This window comes from Doryrhamphus excisus, unplaced genomic scaffold, assembly GCF_037039965.1.
Source record: "Doryrhamphus excisus strain RoL-2023G ecotype Guam unplaced genomic scaffold, RoL_Dexc_Guam_v1.1 HiC_scaffold_24, whole genome shotgun sequence".
NCBI lineage: Eukaryota > Metazoa > Chordata > Actinopteri > Syngnathiformes > Syngnathidae > Doryrhamphus > Doryrhamphus excisus.
In genome coordinates this window covers 2427585-2449202 of record NW_027621862.1, presented here as the reverse complement: position 1 = coordinate 2449202, position 21618 = coordinate 2427585, and the positions used below count along the sequence as shown (strand labels likewise).

The 21618-nt window shown below is 40.6% G+C and overlaps 2 protein-coding genes across 6 annotated transcripts; one reads left to right on the top strand and one right to left on the bottom strand.

The window, feature by feature from the left end:
* Window positions 1–535: 535 nt before the first annotated feature.
* On the top strand, window positions 536–14749 carry LOC131109596 (serine/threonine-protein kinase tousled-like 2). Of its 4 annotated transcripts, none has more exons than XM_078788799.1 (21): window positions 536–1011; window positions 1990–2099; window positions 2275–2346; window positions 3515–3584; window positions 3676–3713; window positions 4330–4422; window positions 4783–4890; window positions 5299–5391; window positions 5615–5725; window positions 6188–6324; window positions 6405–6557; window positions 8567–8633; window positions 8728–8825; window positions 9060–9141; window positions 9206–9297; window positions 10398–10487; window positions 10584–10753; window positions 10821–10959; window positions 11036–11147; window positions 11444–11551; window positions 12636–14749. In XM_078788799.1, the coding sequence occupies exons 2-21, from the start codon at window positions 1995–1997 to the stop codon at window positions 12849–12851; spliced, it is 2154 nt and encodes a 717-aa protein (XP_078644925.1). In that variant the 5' UTR covers window positions 536–1011; window positions 1990–1994; the 3' UTR covers window positions 12852–14749. The 4 variants fall into 4 exon arrangements, with proteins under 4 accessions (XP_078644925.1, XP_057917744.2, XP_057917745.2 ...); XM_058061761.2 differs by having other exon boundaries at window positions 536–1013; window positions 1993–2099; XM_058061762.2 differs by having other exon boundaries at window positions 536–1013; window positions 1993–2087; window positions 12636–14748.
* Window positions 14750–15112: 363 nt separating this feature from the next.
* becn1 (beclin 1, autophagy related) lies at window positions 15113–21215 on the bottom strand. Of its 2 annotated transcripts, none has more exons than XM_058061763.2 (12): window positions 21018–21215; window positions 20715–20847; window positions 20577–20641; window positions 20452–20510; window positions 20299–20392; window positions 20090–20226; window positions 18981–19175; window positions 18762–18908; window positions 17171–17320; window positions 17013–17073; window positions 16812–16954; window positions 15113–15573 (listed from the first exon to the last, which is right to left on the bottom strand). In XM_058061763.2, exons 2-12 carry the CDS (start codon window positions 20842–20844, stop codon window positions 15405–15407), a joined length of 1350 nt encoding a protein of 449 aa, XP_057917746.2. In that variant the 5' UTR covers window positions 20845–20847; window positions 21018–21215; the 3' UTR covers window positions 15113–15404. The 2 variants fall into 2 exon arrangements, with proteins under 2 accessions (XP_057917746.2, XP_057917747.2); XM_058061764.2 differs by having other exon boundaries at window positions 20299–20389; window positions 21018–21214.
* Window positions 21216–21618: the final 403 nt, after the last annotated feature.

Below are 21618 nucleotides of genomic sequence, written 5' to 3'. Positions count from 1 at the left end.
CCAGCTGACTTTGGGTACACCCTGTACTGGTCACCAGTCAATCGCAGCACACATATTGACAATTAAAATGTTGTTTTAAAATAAATTCAAACAAATTAAACATTTTATTGCGTTAAGAATTGAACCAGATTCAGCCACATTTGGGCCCTCGCCCCACAGGTTCCCTACCCTTGTGCTAATCATCATTTCAATGTCACTGAAATATGCATATTTGACTGTTTTTGCCTCTTATTTAACACATGATTATCATATTGTTCCAACTCTGGGATTGACTTGAGCTTCCCAGGATGTCACTTTGGAAGTTTCATTCAAATCTGATAGCATTTCAGAATAAAAGCCTTGTGAAATCGGCATCATCTGCACTGACATTATCGCTTTTTAAATGGGCTTCATGCGGTTGTATATTAGATTTTTGGTGTGTTAGACGTCAAAGTTTATTGTGTCATATTTACTCCATGGTACTTTACGACAGACGTGAGCTTCAGAGACCCAGGGACACAATTTCGCCCTGCAGGAAGCCAGGCATCGACTCGCTCTGCCGGCGGTTGTCCTGCATTGCATTTGTCGCTGAAGTATGACCTCAACTATGGCTGCCGGACTCTTTCATCCATTGTAGAAACGTAAACATAATTAATTATGATTAAGAGAAAATCCAGAAACGACGCAGCGATGTGACAGGAGGATTTAAAACCAAGAAGGCAAAGCAACACCACCACCACCATCAAGTCGTCATCGGTGGCTCCAGCCAGGTCTTGCCCGTGCTGCTGCACTTAAACTGGGGAGGAAACCCCGAGGATCACGGCCTTTTGCCCGGATGACACCCGCGGTGACTGACTGTACCGCTAAGCTAACCAATGTCTTCCTAAGGGGTTGGAAACAAGAGTGGGAAATGGCGTGTTGGGATTATTCGTTGCTAGGAGTGTTTTAGTGGTTCTTTGCTGCCGGATGGACGCAACGGGAGTCGCTGTTGTTTGGGCCGTGAGTGACAGTTTAAAGAGCTAAAGGCTCCCCAGGTGAGACCACTTTTGGACCGCTAGCTTGATCGACCATTTCATGCTAACGTCCACTGCTTGATATCATATCACTGATTTAAAAAAATAATATCAATAAAAGACACTCATAGTGACTCTAAGCACTATTTTAACACTTGTAAAACTTTGTTGCCCACATGTTATGGACTTTATTTCGACTTTTAACATTTCAATTGGCATGCCAGATGTGATTGTTTTAAGGTAGTGGTTAGCATTCTTTTAATCGAGTTCGACATGAATGTATATACATTTATATATATATATATATATATATATATATATACATATATATATATTGTTATTATATTAGGACATATTAATGGAGGTTGCAGTAAAGTGTCATGTTTTGTCACTCATGTCAACAAAGCTACTTTCAAGTCAGATGAACAATAGTCATCCTCGGCACTTGCCTGATTGAAAATCTCCAATTACGACGTTAAATAGTTTTTTTTTAAGTTATACATGTTTTAAAATTTGACCCTTTTAATTTTAAGTTTATAACGTCCTCTAAATACTATTATAATTAAGTCGTGTTTGAATAATATATTTCTTTAATTGTGTGTCAGTGAAGCAGGACACTCACTGCCTGTTTAAAAATCGATCGATACATCGACATAGTTTTTTAGTTCTAAGTATTAAAATGTATTGACACTGTCGTTTTGAAGTTAATTTTGTGCTAATTTCCTACATCTATAATATCCTGTATGTGAATAATAATTTTTAAATCTGCTTGCCTTGATTAAATGCTAGGTTGTCATTATTAATAGAAAGCTTCGTCACTGCCTGATTGAATATCACTCATTACGACTTATATATTTTCACAGTGTACCTTAATTTTCAATTAAATTTTTGAAAACCTCCCAATTTCATTAAAGTTCATCTTGTCTTTGAATAATAAATTAACACACAGAAAGAATAATAATTATTATGTTTATGGAACAGTCTGCCATTTTTTTTTCAGGCATGATGGAAGGTCTTAACAGCCAGGCAATAAGCTTGGACCCTCGCAAGCAGGAGTTACTTGAAGCTCGTTTCACTGGCGTCGGCGTGGCCAAGGTAGCTACATATGTATGTATTTACTATATATATATATTCACATGTACAAAGTAATAACCCCACAAGTGTGTTTGAACTGCATGGCATCATACATACGGTGAGGTGTTTACTGTACATGTACAATAGGACCCATCTCTTAAAGCAGCAGATGACTAATATATATAGCGTCTGTCTTGTGTTTTTCCAGAGTTCGGCCAACAGTGAGTCATCAAGCCAGTCTCTTTGCAGCATGGGGTCCCTGAGCGACAAGGAAGTGGAGGTTTGTATTAAAGGGGGGGCGGGTAACAGGGAATCACAATCACACACACACACACAGAGGCACTTGTCAGCCATGTTTGCTGCTAGCGTCCTCAGCAGCTGCCTGAAATATAGAAAGCCAGATGCAAATACATCCATATGTTTTCTATACTATTTATCCTCATTGGGGTCGCGGGGGTATGCTGGAGCCTAGCCAAATGCAAATGTTATATAATCTTCTTCTTGTGTTAGCTTTCTGGTATCATCGCTTATGTTAACGGGTCGGTTTTGACCCGTGTATTAAATCAGCTATAAAATACACAAAAAATTATTAAACATCAAATTTGCTTCTCATGTCTTGTTTACCTTGTTAGGCTTCCTCATGCATGAAAATGTTGGTTTTAATACTTTTGCTGTGGACATGTAGGCCTTTTTTTGTCACTATACCCCTCCATTTCAATTTCCAAAAATAGTAAAATGAACGTCAAACGAATCATATTAATAAATGAAAGGTTATTTTGTTACCTGGCTATTACTGAAGGCTATAGAACAGGGGTCTCAAACTCAATTTACTTGGGGGGCTAGGGTCTGGGTGAGACTGGGCCGCATCAGGTCCCCCCCCCCAAAAAAAACGCATTTATTAAAAACAGAAAAATATACAAACTTTTTCAGTGCTTTGGTTGGATTTTTTTATAAAATATATATATATTTATATTTTATTAATATAATGTTTTTAATTAATTTATTTTTATGAATTTATTTTTTTGTTAATTTATTATATTTTATAAAAAAAAATTAAAACCACTTCTCTATTGAATTATGTCCCGTAAGATTGCCTAATAGGCCGGATATTGATTATTAATTTTTTAATAAAATATATATATTTTTATATTTATATTTTATTAATATAATTTTTAAAATAATTTATTTTTTATGAATTTATGTTTTTAATTTATTATATTTTATTAAAAAAAATTAAAACCACTTCTCTATTGAATTATGTCCCGTACGATTGACTAATAGGCCGGATATTGATTGTGTGAAATGTTTACAATTAAACAAAGTTAGAGTTCGGTACTCTGGTGTCGTCCCATGTTTGTTGCATATCCTGTAATGACACCAGAGAAGCCGAAACCAACTGAACCCACCAGAACCAAAGGTCACACAGCAGCGACCATGTTTCTTTTCAGACACTGGAGAAGAAGGCCGAGCAGAGAAACCGCAAGAGAAAAGGAGACGTGTATGACAGCAACAGTCCGGGTAAATCTAATCTAAACGCTCAACCCTCCACTCCTTACACAATGTTCTTTTCTTGACTGTCATTACTCTTATTTCCTGTCTGGCCCTGCAGGAAAGGGAAGAGGACACAAAGCCGGTGATTATTTTGAGGTGAGGACAAATTAAATAGAAGTTTCACTCCATATAGATCAGGGGTCTCAAACTCAATTTACCTGGGGGCCACTGGAGCTAGGGTCTGGGCGAGGCTGGGCCGCATCAGGTTTTCCAAAAAAAACCCAAAAAACGCATTTATTAAAAACATAACTTACCACTTCCACACGGATAGGGAGGATAACTATGAACAGTTTTTATTTACAACATATTGCGCAACTGCAGGGTCTTGAGACACATGCTAACTCGCAAAACGAGAGAGCTCGCGACCTAAACGGTAGCCTTCAAGTTATTTCCTTTAAACGTAAAAAGCCAAAAACTTACCACTTCCACACAGATAGGAAGGCTAACTATTAACAGTTATTTAACCTTTAACATGAACATTAATCAAAAGTAATATTTTTTTCTGGGTACATGATACCATACAGCATCCATATCAAACTTGCGCGGGCCGCACTAACATTAAACTTCGTCCTGTGGGCCACATTTGGCCCACGGGCCGTGTGTTTGAGACCAATAGACCATAGATGACCATAGATCAAATTTTCATGTGCTAATACTAACACCTCCTCTCTTTTTCCCTTGTTTATCCAAACCCACTTGGTCCTGTGGCTAGTTTGCTGGTAGCAGTGGGTCTGGGACCAGTCCGGCCCGCAGTATTCCCATGCTGGTGCGCTCCTCTTCCCAGCACTCACTGTCAAATCCTTCGGTATGTATTGCAGATATATTAATTTTAGTGCAAATAATGAATGGTGTATACAGATAAGTAACTCACATATGAGTGTATTGTATTGAGTGTATTGAGTTGTTGAATAAATAAATATGTTTTTGAGGTAGTAACAGGTGGGTATGGAAATATTGCACATTCGCATTATGCTAATGACCGGGCTCGTTATCATATCAAACAAGATATGCTGCATAGTAGTTTTTTGTAGTGGTGTCATTTCTTTTGCTTGTGAAAAGAACTAAAGAAATTGTCAATTATCAATATCATTTATAGAAATGATTTAAAAACAAACCATCAATTCAACATCACACCTCCCCTCTCCGTCTCTGTGTTGGTTTGAAGTTCCAGCAAAGCAGCCCTTCATCGGCAGGCTCGGCCCACACAGACTCTTCATCATGCAGCTCTGTGAAGACGGCCCCCGCACACTCGTGCTCCCACAAAGCCACCCAGGTAACAGGCGATATTAACTTGTTGCTTTTTGCCCCCCCCCCCCCCCCTCCATAATTGCTCAAGGTGCTATGGTAATGGTTTTATTTCATTTGAACATGCATCAGCAAAAGGAGTAGGAAGAAGCAAAGCTTATTAAATCCTACCCCTCCATCTGGTACTTTTACAATCAGTAACTGTTACATTTGTTCACTTCCTGCTTTCCAATTTTAATTTTAATTTTAATTTTAATTTTAATTTTAATTTTAATTTTAATTTTAATTTTAATTTTAATTTTAATTTTAATTTTAATTTTAATTTTAATTTTAATTTTAATTTTAATTTTAATTTTAATTTTAATTTTAATTTTAATTTTAATTAATTATTGTTGATCATGAGAGTATGACAAAGCATTTTGTCGTTGTGCTAAAGTCCGACATGACGCTGCTGAAACTGGTGGCGCTGGAGAGGAACAAGAACAATGACCTTGAGAAGAAAGAAGGGAGGATAGATGACTTGCTGAGGGTAAGAGCGAAAAACTAATTAACCATATTTTTTGTCTAAAAGGCAATTTCAGAGCTGCTTTTGAAGTGTCAAGAGTGGTTGCACTCCTGAAGCGCTACCTCTGCGTGTGCTTTAAAATTCACTGTTGTTTTCTGCAATGTAATTGTTAATAAGAACATGATAATTTGCAGTAAATTGAATACTAAAAGTTATTAATTGGTAACCGCTGACTGTTTTTTTGCAGGCCAACTGCGACCTGCGGCGTCAGGTGGAAGAGCAGCAGAAGATGTTGGAGCGCTTCAAGGAGCGCCTCAACAAGTGTGTGAGCATGAGCAAGAAGCTCCTCGTTGAAAAGGTTTGTTTGCATATTTCCTGTAGTCGTCCCTCGCCACGTCGCAGCTTCACTCTATAATGTTTTTACACCCTGGACTGGTGGCCAGCCAATCACAGGGCACATATATACAAACAACCATTCACACTCACAGTCATACCTATGGACAATTTGGAGTCGCTAATTAACCTAGCATGTTTTTGGAATGTGGGGGGAAACCGGAGTACCCGGAGAAAACCCGGACAGAGATGGCCGAGGGTGGAATCGAACTCGGGTCTCCTAGCTGTGTGGCCTGTGCGCTAACCACTCAGTCCATAATACAGTCATTAAGTTTCAAAAATTCATAAATTAATTAATTGATCGCTGTCTTGTGGTTGACTATAACCTATTATTAGTCAAATTCGTCAAAAAATTAGTTAAAATCGTACATACTGTCCATACTGTCAAAGCAACATGTTTTTTTACTTTACTTTTTTTTAATGGTAGTCGAAGCAAGAGAAGAGCGCTTGCCGGGACAAGAGCATGCAGGACCGTCTGCGTCTGGGCCACTTCACCACAGTCCGCCACGGCGCCTCCTTCACCGAACAGTGGACAGACGGATTCGCCTTCCAGAACCTCATCAAGTCAGCTCACGAGCCCCCAAAACACGGCGTCCTAGGAACTAGCTTTGCAACTGAATGTGACATCGATGTACTCTCTTTAGGCAGCAAGAGCGCATCAACTCACAGCGTGAGGACATCGAGCGGCAGAGGAAGCTCCTGGGGAAAAGGAAGCCGCCCCCTGTGGTCCAAACGCCGCCGCCGAGCATGGAGCACAGCAAACGGAAAAGCAGGAGCAACGGCCAAGAGACTGAAGCGTAAGGTCCCTGCACTCGGTTGCGGTGTTTCGAAATCTTGCTAATTCTACTGTATCAATGGCAGCAGGTGCATATTTATATATACATATATATATATATTTATAACTGGCTCAACATGGCAACACCACAAGCACAGGTTAGCTATGCTACCAATAATGGTTAAAAAGAACAGATCCGTGTGTAGACATCTTTTTACCGCTTCATCGTTGCTGCAGGGGAGCATCAGCAATTCAGGAGTGGCGCTGGTCAGCTGACTGATGTCATGTGACATCTGCAAAGTGACTTTTACGCGATTGCGCGGTAGCTCGCCATCCATCTAATGAGCACCCCGTGGTTTAGAGCATAGAAAACATAACATGTTTATGAGTTTACCATGACAATAAAGAATTATCTAGCTAGCGATCTATCTAGCTTGATAGCTTGCTTGATAGCCTGCTACCTAGCTGCTCGCTATCTAGCTTCTATCTATCTAGCTATCCTCTATCTAGCTTTCTAGCTATCCTCTATCTAGCTTCTATCTAGCTAGCTATCTAGCGTCTATCTCGCTATCCTCTATCTAGCTATCCTCTATCTAGCGTCTATCTCGCTATCCTCTATCTAGCTTCTATCTAGCGTCTATCTCGCTATCCTCTATCTAGCTATTCTCTATCTAGCTATCTAGCTTCTATCTAGCTACTAGCTATCTAGCGTCTATCTAGCTTCTAGCTATCTAGCGTCTATCTAGCTTCTAGCTATCTAGCTTCTAGCTTCTAGCTATCTAGCTTCTGTCTCTCTAGCTATCTAGCTTCTATCTATCTAGCTATCTAGCTTCTATCTATCGAGCTTCTATCTATTTAGCTATCTAGCTATCTAGCTTCTATCTATCTAGCTATCTAGCTTCTATCTATCGAGCTTCTATCTATTTAGCTATCTACCTATCTAGCTTCTAGCTATCTAGCTATCTAGCGTCTATCTATCTAGCTATCTAGCTTCTACTTATCTAGCGTCTATCTAGCTTCTAGCTAGCTTCTAGCTATCTAGCTTCTGTCTCTCTAGCTATCTCGCTTCTAGCCATCTAGCGTCTATCTAGCTTCTAGCCGTCTAGCGTCTATCTAGCTATCTAGCTATCTAGCTATCTAGCTATCTAGCATCTAGCTATCTAGCTATCTAGCTTCTAGCTATCTAGCGTCTATCTATCTAGCTTCTACCTATCTAGCTATCTAGCGTCTATCTATCTAGCGTCTATCTAGCTTCTAGCTATCTAGCGTCTATCTAGCTTCTAGCTATCTAGCGTCTATCTAGCTTCTAGCTATCTAGCGTCTATCTAGCTTCTAGCTATCTAGCGTCTATCTATCTAGCTTCTATCTATCCATCCATCCGTCCATCTGAGCTCTGTAGACATGAAATAACACCCCTATAGTCGCCTTTTACGCTTCAGTTCTTCTCTGTTTACGCCACATTGCTAATGCAATTGCAGGCTACAGATGGGATCACTGCAGCAGGGACACTCTCTAGCTATCTAGCTTCTATCTATCGAGCTTCTATCTATTTAGCTATCTAGCTTCTACCTATCTAGCGTCTAGCTATCTAGCTTCTAGCTATCTAGCGTCTATCTAGCTTCTAGCTATCTAGCGTCTATCTGTCTAGCTTCTATCTATCCATCCATCCGTCCATCTGAGCTCTGTAGACATGAAATAACACCCCTATAGTCGCCTTTTACGCTTCAGTTCTTCTTTGTTTACGCCACATTGCTAATGCAATTGCAGGCTACAGACGGGATCACTGCAGCAGGGACACGAGACGGCCACTGCTCCTTAGCATGCCAGCAAGCTAACTAGTTAGCCTGCAGTTTATTTATTCTAAACGTAAGAAGCCAAAAAAAACATTTAGTCATCACTGATGCCTAGTGGCCAGTGCCCCCCTTTTGGAGATGACATTATTTGTATATTTGTGTATTGTAGGCCATAATTATATATGATGTTTTGGGTTTTTTTTCTTCTTCTTTTTCAACATGACCGATACCACTCCAGCCTGTCACTAGCGGAGTACCATGAGCAAGAGGAGATATTCAAACTCCGAATTGTTTATCTAAAAAAGGTACCTTACAAATAAATAAATGATAAAAGGAACTAGTTTATAGCGTTAAAGACAGATGATGAATGTTTATTATGTTTGCCCCCTCCCCCTGAAGGAAGAGGCTGAGACCCAAACAGAGCTGGAACGCTTGGAGCGAGTCAGGAACCTCCACATTCGAGAGCTGAAGAGGATCCACCACGAGGACAATTCACAGTACGTGCAGTATCATGGAGTATATTGACCAGCCATCACATTAGGTACACCATATTGAGATAGCTATACCAATATCAGATCAATAGGATCATTTTATCTTAATACAGGAATAATAATAATAATACTTAGTTTTGATTGACGCTGTAAAAAAAGGGCGGTGCATGTGTACCTAATGTTGCGGCCTGTGGCTGTAGTCGTTTGTGACATACAACATAAAGAGGTCTCACGCTGCAGATTCAAAGACCACCCGACACTAAACAACCGCTATCTGTTGCTACATTTACTTGGAAGAGGAGGTTTCAGTGAAGTTTACAAGGTAAGCAACCGCTTGGTTTTTATGACGTTGCGTATTCATTTCATCACCCGATTGTTTGTTTTAGGCGTTCGATTTAACCGAGCAAAGGTATGTGGCCATTAAAATACACCAGCTCAACAAGAACTGGCGAGACGACAAGAAGGAGAACTACCACAAGTGAGTAAAAAAAAAGTATCTCCTCGTATCGTGACCGGGGGTGGGTCTTTATTTCCGCTTGTTTTTAAACATTTTAAACAACTTAAACATTCATTCATTCATTTTCTAACGCTTATCCTCACGAGGGTCGGAGGGGGTGCTGGAGCCTATCCCAGGCGGGGTAGACCCTGGACTGGTAGCCAGCCAATCACAGGGCACATATAGACAAACAACCATTCACACTCACATTCATACCACTTACTGAGTCTGTTAAGCTCGCATAGTAGTTGGCTAATATTCTGCATCATACATTGGTAGTGTATTGTCTGGTTGATGCGGCACAATACTCTTACTGTAGTACTGTAGCTATATATGCAGTATATGTATTTACATTCCAGCAGCCATTTTCATTCATTCATTCATTTTCACGAGTGTCGCGGGGGTGCTGGAGCCTATCCCAGCTGTCTTCAGGCACCCTGGACTGGTGGCCAGCCAATCACAGGGCACATGTAGACAAACAACCATTCACACTCACATTCATACCTATGGACAATTTGGAGTCGCTAATTAACCTAGCATGTTTTTGAAATGTGGGAGGAAACCGGAGTACCCGGAGAAAACCCACGCATGCACGGGGAGAACATGCAAACTCCACACAGAGATGGCCGAAGGTGGAATTGAACTCTGGTCTCCTATCTGTGAGGCCTGCGCGCTAACCACTTTTTCCGCCGTGCGCAACTTAAACAATATTAAGTAATATATTGTATGACTGGATATACTTTATGCTATATAGATACATATATAGCTTATTGTTTGTTTACGCACATGTTGATCACAATTAGTTGGAAAACTACCGGTATTTAAAATATCATTAAGAAGTTTCACTGTGTAGTATTTTGATAAACGTGTAATGGAATCACCTGTACTTAGGAATATAAAAGTACACATCTTGTGTTGACGTTCACTTTGTTTCTTATTATTGGGAGAATAAAAAAATAGCAAAATGTTCAGCAGCATATGACCCATAATGCAATGTTAATGAATTGATTGGCTGTGTAAGTAATAATGTTATCATTGGCAGGACCTTTTTAAACATTTCCGCATATTTTTTATCTCCTCAGGCACGCCTGTAGAGAGTACAGAATCCACAAAGAACTTGATCACCCTCGGATCGTCAAACTGTATGACTATTTCTCTCTCGACACAGATTCGTAAGTGATTCCGCATTAAAATTGCATTAAAATTGCATAAAAATTGCATAAAAATTCAGTTTAAATAATGTTGATTTTTTGGGTTTTTTTGTGAAGGTTCTGCACAGTCCTGGAGTACTGTGAGGGCAACGACCTGGACTTCTACTTGAAGCAAAACAAGCTGATGACCGAGAAGGAGGGTCGCTCCATCGTCATGCAGATCGTCAACGCACTGAAGTACCTCAATCAGATCCGGCCGCCCATCATCCACTACGACCTCAAACCCGGTACCACACGCAAGATCATGACCACCGCGTGGTTTGAATTGAAGCTCATTTCTACTCGCCGCGTTAGGCAACATCCTGCTGGTCAATGGGTCCGCTTGCGGCGAGATCAAAATCACCGACTTCGGCCTGTCCAAGATCATGGACGACGACAGCTACAGCTCTGTAGACGGCATGGAGCTCACCTCCCAAGGAGCAGGCACATACTGGTTCGTGCGTTGGCGGACGGAGCGGAATCCCTGACAGATTCATATCGTAACGAAGCAGTGCTGTGGAATCTTGCAGGTACCTCCCCCCGGAATGCTTTGTGGTCGGCAAGGAACCTCCCAAAATATCGAATAAAGTCGACGTTTGGTCATTGGGGGTCATCTTTTACCAGAGCTTATATGGACGCAAGGTAAGGAAAAGTCTACTGGAATTCCATCGGCACTTCCATAGGTATGAATGTGATTTTGCTGGCCACCAGTCCAGGGTGTACCCGAGTTCAATTCCACCCTTTGCTATCTCTGTGTGGAGTTTGCGTGGGTTTTCTCCAGGTACTCCGGTTTCCTCCCTCCAAATTGTCCATAGGTATGAATATGAGTGTGAATGGTTGTTTGTCTATATGTGCCCTGTGATTGGCTGGCCACTTCTACCACCATGCACTTCAAAGAATGACCTGATTTATTCTGAACAGTTTTTTTTTCTCCCCAGCCGTTTGGTCACAACCAATCCCAGCAGGACATCCTCCAGGAGAACACCATACTTAAAGCTACTGAGGTGCAGTTTCCTCCAAAACCAGTAGTCACCGCTGAAGCCAAGGTACGGATATACAGTATATCCAGTATATAGACAGTATGTTTTTATAGATAAAACACATTGAAAAGACGGTGATGCTCAACTGGTGGGTCCAGACCTGAAAGGAGGTTGCATTTGAATTAGTCTAATTTAAATTATTATTATTTTATATTTTAAAATATTAAACAAATATTAAATAATTAAATAAATAATTATATATATATATATTTTAATATTATTTTATTAAATTATTGTATTTATATACATTTCTCATCTTTTTTGTAGCAATTTTTTTATATGAAATATCATTATTTTTTTATCATCTTTGTGCATTTCCTTAACTGTTCTCTGAAATGCAATTTACACATGCAATTAAGTGTGTTTTATGTTTAAAAATCATTTTATTTTTGCAAAAATATGTCCCACGTCAGCACCAGTTGGAACCCCTACTGTAGATTAGTCATTATATTATTAAGATAATGAATTTTAAAAAGTGATTCATTCATTTATTAAATTGTAAAATATTATCTCAATTGATTATTATTTTATGACAGTTTTTCTATAGTTTATCCAAATTATTTTTTCAGCTATCTTATTAAATAATGAATTGAATTACAAATTAAATGTGATTAATAAAATCTTGCTGATAAATACTTGGCTGCACGGCGGTCGAGTGGTTAGCACGCAGACCTCACAGCTAGGAGACCATGGTTCAATTCCACCCTCGGCCATCCCTGTGTGGAGTTTGCATGGGTTTTCTCCGGGTACTCCGGTTTCCTCCCACATTCCAAAAACATGCTAGGTTACTAGCATGGACTCCAAATTGTCCATAGGTATGAATGTGAGTGTGAATGGTTGTTTGTCTATATGTGCCCTGTGATTGGCTGGCAACCAGTCCAGGGTATACCCCGCCTCTCGCCCGAAGACAGCTGGGGTAGGCTCCAGCACCCCCTGCAACCCTCATGAGGAAAAGCATTAGAAAATGAACGAATGAATGAAATACTTGACATAAAATAATATGATTTAATTTAATACATTGTTTCTTTTTTTAAATTGTCTTTCTATTTAATTGTGTCCCAACCAAAATGACGCATCTTCATGCCTTCAGAGCTTCATCCGTTGTTGCCTGGCGTATCACAAGGAGGACCGTGTGGATGTGTTGCAGCTGTCAAAGGAACCCTACTTAATGCCGACTCTCCGAAAGACCCTTGGCGCTACTGGCGGTGGCGTCAGCGGCGGGGTTGCCGGCGGTGGCGGCGGCGCGCCTATGGCCCCTCCCTTTGCCTCCACGTCTAGCTGCTACGGCAACAGTGCCTCCAACTGAAGGATCTTGATGATTATTTTGATGAATGATGATGAATGGGAAATGTGAAGAAACTGATGACATGGGCACCCGAGTCATTTAAAAAAAAAAATATACAAAATGAAGGGTGGACGCCCAACATGGGCCCCGTGTGCATGCAGTAATGCTATGAGTAATTTCAAGAGGGGTTATTAGCGCCCCAAATTTTTTTGCACAAAACAGCAGGCAGAATCACGTCTGCTCTGTGAAATCAGCCATTTAATATCAGTCATTAGAAGTACCACACATGGACTATTACTACAATGACTGAAAACCAAAGTATATACAAAAATGGAAAAGGGGAGGGGTGCTTTTACTCGCATTAACACGAGTAAATAACTGGAATTATTTTTAATTAACCCACTCAAGGTCCACTGCTTACTTCAGAAAGGGGAAATAATAATCTCATGTACAGCTGCTTCTTGTTTTCAAAGAAACACGGTAAGTAAGTAAGTATTCAGCAATATTACCGTTCTCGTACTCGTCTTATATTGGGTCATGTAGAGCAGTGGTCCCCCACCCACGGACCTGCATGGGCGGCGGTCGTCGTGCATTATCGCCATCTTATTTATAACGTATTATGTAAAAACTAAAACAAATGAATACAGATCCACCATCCACCAGTACAAGCCTGGACCTTATTTTTCAGAGAGATTATTACATAATATATATGATTGATTGATTGATTGATTGTGGCACATATTTCATAGAGGTTTCCAGTACCCGCTTCACCCCCGCACACGGTCCGGTGGATTTGGGGACCCCTGATCTAGAGCAGTGGTTCCCAAACATTTCAGTCATGTACCCCCCTTTACTCCTGCACAATTAAAAAAATCAAATCCACACAATGAAAGAGCTTGGATATATTATGAAATATAAAAAAAAGTGTATTTTTCTGCTGCTAATTAAAAACGGAGAGGGTTTTAGACGGTAAGATAAGGTTTGTCTTGTGTTATGGTGACTTTATTTGGGTGTACAGGGTCAGGCAAAATTAATTGACAAATTGGTAGGTTAAATAAAAGGCAAATAAAGTAAAACAAAAAAGTTTTTATGTTCGAAAAGTACATATAATGCCATTATGTTTTAAAAATGAAAATTTTTTTGAAGTTGGAAGTTAGTTTCCAGCTGGTACTGGATCATGTCTACCAAGTTTGAAGTACAAACGGAACGCTTGTTGTAGTTTGTTTTGATAAACGTTTCCACAATGAAAGTGCCATGCTCACTAGTCCAATTCATGGCATAAACTGAAAAAGAAATGGGGGAAAAAAATGGCATTTTATGTATTTTCAAAAGTAACACTTTTTATTTTACTTTATTTTGCTTTTATTTAACCTGTAAATATATGACACATTAAAAAAAGGTATTTTTCAGCTGCTAATTAAAAACGGAGAGGGTTTTAGACGGTAAGATAAGGTTTGTCTTCTGTTATGGTGACTTTATTTGGATGTACAGGGTCAGCGAAAATGATGTGACACATTTGTAGGTTAAATAAAAGGCAAATAAAGTAAAACAAATTTTTTTTTTATGTTCGAAAAGTACATATAATGCCATTATGTTTTAAAAATTAAATCAGTTCTGGTGGTGCGAGTTCTGGCGGTTGATTTTTTTGAAGTTGGAAGTTGGTTTCCAGCTGGTACGGGATCATGTCTACCAAGATTGAAGTACAAACGGAACGCTCGTTGTGTAGCAGTTTTGATAAACATTTCCACAATGAAAGCGCCATGCTCACTAGTCCAATTCATGGCATAAACTGAAAAAGAAACGGGGAAAAAAATTGCATTTTATGTACTTTTCAAAAATAACACTTTTTTTATTTTACTTTATTTTGCTTTTATTTAACCTGTGTCACATCATTTTGCCTGACCCTGTATATGAAGTATTGAAGTGACAAAGTGTGGTAAGTGAACTGGGATCTTGATGCTCTTTTGCTGGGCTTTGGTCATGCAAAATTGGGTGGGGGTGGGGGGGGGCTTTCTCACAGTGCATCCACTCAACAAATGGCAGGCTCATAACGCTAAGGAAACACATGATTAGTCACAGCAACACATAATACTTCAAGAGGAATCACTTTTAATGTATTTGTTCATGTAACAGACATCGAACAATGAACAACTTCATGTTGTCATCTCAGTCTTCCATAATCTAGGAGTTTGAATGTATGTCGTAAATTATCAAGCGGCGGTACGAGTGCCAGTGGTAGTCCACAGGCACAATCTAGTGCTACTCATTATAGCTTTGTTTAATAATAATAAACATGAAATGATATAGAATTGTTCAAACACAACAAAAGCAATCACTTGCGAGTATCATCCAGATACGACAAGCTAACGCTACATCCACACAAACATAATTTTTGTCCTTAAAAGTTACCTTTTTCCAAAGAATGTTTATTAAATTAAAAGTAAAACTCTCAGTGCACACATACATAATAACCAATGTCCTACATAAAATGTATACATTTGAAATGAGACTTCCAATACGACATGCAGAGAATCCTAAATCCAAGATGGTGCTTTTGGGCATCCTGCCTTTCATTCATCTGTTGTAGAACTGCGAGGTGACCCAGGCCAGTCCCCACTTCAGATTGGTGAGCATGAACTTTAACGCTTTGGTCCACTGCTCCTCGGAGTTGAACTGAGTCTTGATGGAGTAGGAGCCGCCGCTGCCGCCCGTGTCCTCGATCTTGCCCTTCTCCACGTCCATCCTGAGACAGGGAGAACATCTCAAGACGTCTGTGTTTTATACGGTAAACGGTAAAAGTAGACTTAGGCGAACTGGTAGCCATTCATATTTTTGCTAAAGATCTTTGACTAGGTGCTGCATGGTGGTAACGTGGGTAGCATGCAGGCCTCGCAGCTAGGAGACCCAAGTTCAATTCCACCCTGTGTGGAGTTTGCGTGGGTTTTCTCCGGGTACTCCGATTTCCTCCCACATTCCAAAAACATGCTAGGTTAATTAGCGACTCCAAATTGTCCATAGGTATGAATGTGAGTGTGAATGGTTGTTTGTCTATATGTGCCCTGTGATTGGCTGACCACCAGTCCAGGGTGTACCCCGCCAGCACCCACCACAACCCTCGTAAGGATAAGAGGTAGAAAACTAATGAATGAGTAGTTTGATATGAGGCTGCACGGTGGAGGAGTGGGTATCGCGTGGACACATAGTTAGAAGACCTGAGTTTGATTCCGCATCTCTGTGGAGTTTGCATGTTCTCCCCAGTTTTCTGCGGGTACTCCGATTTCCTCCCACATTCCAAAAACATGTTAGGTTAATTAGCGACTCCAAACTGTCCATAGGTATGAATGTGAGTGTGAATGGTTGTTTGTCTATATGTGCCCTGTGATTGGCTGACCACCAGTCCAGGGTGTAGCCCGCTTCTCGCCTGAAGAAGACAGCTGGGATAGGCTCCAGCACCCCCCTAGGTGACCCTTGTGAAATGGTAGAAAATGAATGAATAAAAACCATAGCTGGAATGAACGTTTAGTGCGCGTGCCACACAGCTAGGAGACCCGAGTTCGATTCCACCCTCGACCATCTCTATGTGGAGTTTGTGTGGGTTTTCTCTGGGAACTCCGGTTTCCTCCAAAAACATGCTAGGTTAATTAGCGACTCCAAATTGTCCATAGGTATGAATGTGAGTGTGAATGGTTGTTTGTCTATATGTGCCCTGTGATTGGCTATATATTGTAGATATAGACAAGCGATTTTGCAGCAGATTTTCAGAAACGGCAAAGTATTTACACCATATAGAGGATCTTTGACTAGCAGTTTTGCAGCAGATTCCTAAAAACATGCCGAGCCCTCATGTTACATCGTGGATCTTTGCCTAGCATTTTTGAAGTATGTCTTTAAAAACCACAATGTGCTCCTGTCATATAGAGGATCTTTGACAAGCGCTAATTCGTCCATAGTTTTGTTGTGTAATACCCCTGATGATCTAACCTGTAAGGAAGACAGAAGCCGGTGTCGCCTTTTTCTACTTCCTCTTTAAACTGCTGCACGCAATCCAGGAACGCCACCATGGCGTGGTCGAATTTATTGTCCCAGAAGAACCTCAGGCCGCCCGAACAGTACAGTGGAAGCTCCTGCAGGAAAAAAAGTCAAAAAGGTGAGCCTGAAAGGAGAATTTATTACGGTGATTACCTTTGATTTATCTGTCAGGGACTCCAGGTATGAATGGTTTCCATACGGGACCAGGCGATATCTGTGGAGATGATATAGTATCACGTACTACGCCTCCAATATATGACGAGTATATTGATATTCATGTATTATTTATGTTTATGGTTTGGAAGACTCACCTCTGGAAACGCAGCCCCATCTTGTTGGCCAGAGCGTGCAGCAGCAGCACCGTTTGTCCCCAGGCGGCGTTTATTTCGTTCCACTCTACGGGAACGCTGGGAAGTCGACCCAGACGGAAGTTGTTGATAGTGCCGAACTGGCCGCTGTGCCTGAACAGGAAGGATCAAGTGATATAAAGATAAACATTTTTTGACATTTTTGACTAGCAAAAATGCTAGTCAAAGATCCTTTATATGATAGGAGTGTTTTGAGGTTGTATAGAGATCTAAGTGTCCTGCTGTTTTTAGGAATATGCTGCAAAAATGCTAGTCAAAGATCCTTTATATGACAGGAGTATTCTGCGGTTGTAAAGAGTTCTTCTAAGTGTCCTGCTGTTTTTAGGAATCTGCTGCAAAAATGCTGGTCAAAGATCCTTTATATGACAGGAGTGTCCTGCTGTTTTTAGGAATCTGCTGCAAAAATGCTGGTCAAAGATCCTTTATATGACAGGAGTGTCCTGCTGTTTTTAGGAATCTGCTGCAAAAATGCTAGTCAAAGATCCTTTATGTGACAGAAATGTTCTTCAGTTGTACAGATATCTTGTAAGTGCCCTGCTGTTTTTAGGAATCTGCTGCAAAAATGCTAGTCAAAGATCCTTTATGTGACAGAAATGTTCTTCAGTTGTACAGATATCTTGTAAGTGCCCTGCTGTTTTTAGGAATCTGCTGCAAAAATGCGAGTCAAATATCCTTTATATGACAGGAGTGTTTTGCGGTTGTAAAGAGATCTCGTAAGTGCCCTGCTGTTTTTAGGAATCTGCTGCAAAAATGCGAGTCAAAGATCCTTTATATGACAGGAATGTTGTGCTGTTGTAAAGAGATCTTCTTAGTGTCCTGCTGTTTTTAGGAATCTGCTGAAAAATTGTGAGTCAAAGATCCTTTATATGACAGGAGTGTTCTGTTGTAAAGAAATTATTCTAAGTGTCCTGCTGTTTTTAGGAATCTGCTGCAAAAATGCTAGTCAAAGATCCTTTACATGACAGGAGTGTCCTGCTGTTTTTAGGAATCTGTTGCAAAATTGCTAGTCAAAGATCCTTTATATGATAGGAGTGTTTTGTGGTTGTAAAGAGATGTAAGTGTCCTGCTGTTTTTAGGAATCTGCTGCAAAAATGCGAGTCAAAGATCCTTTATATGACAGGAGTGTTCTGTGTTTTGTAAAGACATCTTCTAAGTGTCCTGTTGTTTTTAGGAATCTGCTGCAAAATTGCTAGTCAAAGATCCTTTATATGACAGGAGTGTTCTGCGGTTGTAAAGAGATCTTCTATGTGTTGCTGTTTTTAGGAATCTGCTGCAAAAATGCGAGTCAAAGATCCTTTATATGACAGGAGTGTCCTGCTGTTTTTAGGAATCGGCTGCAAAAATGCTAGTCAAAGATCCTTTATATGACAGGAGTGTCCTGCTGTTTTTAGGAATCTGCTGCAAAAATGCTAGTCAAAGATCCTTTATGTGACGGAAGTGTTCTGCGGTTGTACAGAGATCTTCTAAGTGTCCTGCTGTTTTTAGGAATCTGCTGCAAAAAATGTTTTCAACTGAATTTGTGGGTGTGGCTTACCAGATGTGAAAGGTGGCATTGAAGACGTTGGTCTTCTTGAGTCGATCCAGTTGAATCTGGCAGTAACGCATCTGGTTGTCGACGCTCTTCAGCTCGTCATCCAGCTCCAGTTGTTGACGTTTAAACTCGCTGTACTCCTTTTGGTACCTGACCCCCCCCCCCCACACACACACAAAGTCACCTTTGAGTTCTTGATCATGTGACACATTTTCTACTCACTGCAGCTCTTCTGTTTCCAGCTGCTGAGACTGGATTCGGCTCTGGGCCAGCTCCTGGGCCACGGAGGCTCTCTGCTCCTCCACGGCCTCCAGCTCCTGAACCAGGGACGCTTCTTCTGCGTTCAGCTGCTGCAGCTCCGTTAGCAGCGTCTTCTCGTCCTCCACCTGCAACTGGGACAGGAGCTCCAGACACTGCCTGAAGATGGCACATATTACAATTAAATATTATTTAAATACAAAATAATAACACATAAATACAGTGGGGGGGACGAATAGACTGTCGGTCATATTCGACGAAGACCCTACACCCTGTTTTAATCTATTCCACCCACACTCCCAAGTACTTCTGGACTACTGCCGAAGCCCACTTGACGAATAGACTGTCGGTCATATTCGCCGAAGACCCTACACCCTGTTTTAATCTATTCCACCCACACTCCCAAGTACTTCTGGACTACTGCCGAAGCCCACTTGACGAATAGACTGTCGGTCATATTCGCCGAAGACCCTACACCCTGTTTTAATCTATTCCACCCACACTCCCAAGTACTTCTGGACTACTGCCGAAGCCCACTTGACGAATAGACTGTCGGTCATATTCGCCGAAGACCCTACACCCTGTTTTAATCGATTCCACCCACACTCCCAAGTACTTCTGTACTACTGCCGAAACCCACTTTCTAATTTTGCGGGTATGGGAGTTGATAATAAATGACTAAAGCCTTTGGAGAGCTAGTTGAAAAGGGGTTCGAACCTACTGGTAGCTCATGAACTAATGCCTGGAGACCCATAACAAAGAGCAGTAATGTGGGTCCGTGTTTAATGCCCAACATTAATTCACGTTCATGTTCACAAAAACGGACAAATGAAAATATTTTTCTCTTGCTGGGAATCACCGACTCCAACCACTTCTGCCTGAGCTTGCCTCGTGGAAAGATTCCCCGGGAGCCATAGCTAACAACTGTAAAGAGACCCAAGCAGAGCTGTCCTAGAGGGTATCCGGCCTACAGCGCATACCCATATAAGGAAACCCAACTCACTGTGACATCACAAATAGACAGTGTTAGAAAAAACTCTCTGAAACGGAGCGTTTTAGTGTGTTGAGCTCACTTGTAATTCTGACATTCATTCTCTGTGATGTTGAGCTGCGTGTCCAAGTGGTCCAACAGCGTGTCGGTACATTCCTCACACAACGGGTGGTCGACATCCGTTTGACCGGACATGATGTCAAAGAGGTCGCTTGTCACCTACAAAGGACACAATAATCAACACTTTGTGTCAGAATCCCTCCTGTAATTTCACGAGTAAACATTCCCTACTTTTAGTCTGCGGCTTAAATTTTCCATAGTGCCTCCGTCGCAAGCGTCGCCTATCAGTGTGAAGCTGTTGGCGCTCTCCGTGGACATCATCCTGCTGAGAAAGCAAAGCTGTAGTAAATCTTCCATTATTATATTAGTATTATTTGTGCTCACCGTGCAGGAGGGATGTATTTCCTTGACACTCCATCTTGTTTGTTTTCTACAAAGGTCTCCTGCAATCGAGATAATACAATCAATTTTTCAGCTGTATAAAATGTATTTTAATGAGTTGTTTTGACCTCTGTTGTTGTGTCCCCTTCACTGCTGCCAGTGTGTTTGCTAGGAGTGACAGTCACCAAAGGAGCTGATTGGGAACATGCACACACATCACGTGTTAACAAATGTTGCATATTTATTTATGTATGTTAAAGGCATACCTATAAGTTCATGGATGGTGACCCGATCCAGCACATTGAATGAAGTGTCCAGTTTGAGAGGCTGGCAGCAGCGTTGACACACGAAGCTAACCTGCATCGTTGTGCTCGACGTCTTGGATGCCTCCATCATTCGCTACCAATTAAACATTGTAAACATTCCGTACTCATTACATATATGCGGATTGATCAGAATCCTCACACCTCAATGTGCGTGTTTGTGTATTTCATTTGTTAAACTCATGTTACTCAGCTAGCTGCTAAATGCTACTTAAAGAGCAAAGTCATTTTTGATGTGCAAGTTACCTTCAGAAAAGCGTCCAAAATCTAATCTTGTGACAGTTACTGCATAATAATTCTACCGATGTCACTTTTTAAAATGAAAAATATCTCTCAAAAATAACATTATCATAAGAAAAATAACAAATAGTGCGAGTGTCGCACCTCCGTTCTACTTCCGTATTGATGTTTACGTCTTCTTTCTCGTTTGATAAAAACTGTGTGCAATATCGCCCTCTACTGGTTTATGCAATAATAACAGGGAATGTTTATTTGTTTCCAAATGTTAGGGTAGAATAAACGTTGTGGGCATAATAATTGGAACAAGATTTTATTGGTAATACAAATATGCTTGTCGAAATGCCCAGTGGGCATTGTAGTTTTTACGGACTTCCTGTGTACTTCCGTATTGGCGATTCCGTCCTCTTCTTCGTTGGGATTTTTTTTTTATTTATTTTATGATTATGTTATTTTATTATATTTTATTTTTATATTATTTTATTATATCACAACTGGAGAATATATGAAAGCTAAATTTAAGCGATGGAACTATTTAATTTTAAAATAAATATTGATTGACTTAATCAGAAATGCCAGGTGCACTAACTATGCCGTTCTGACTTTCCAC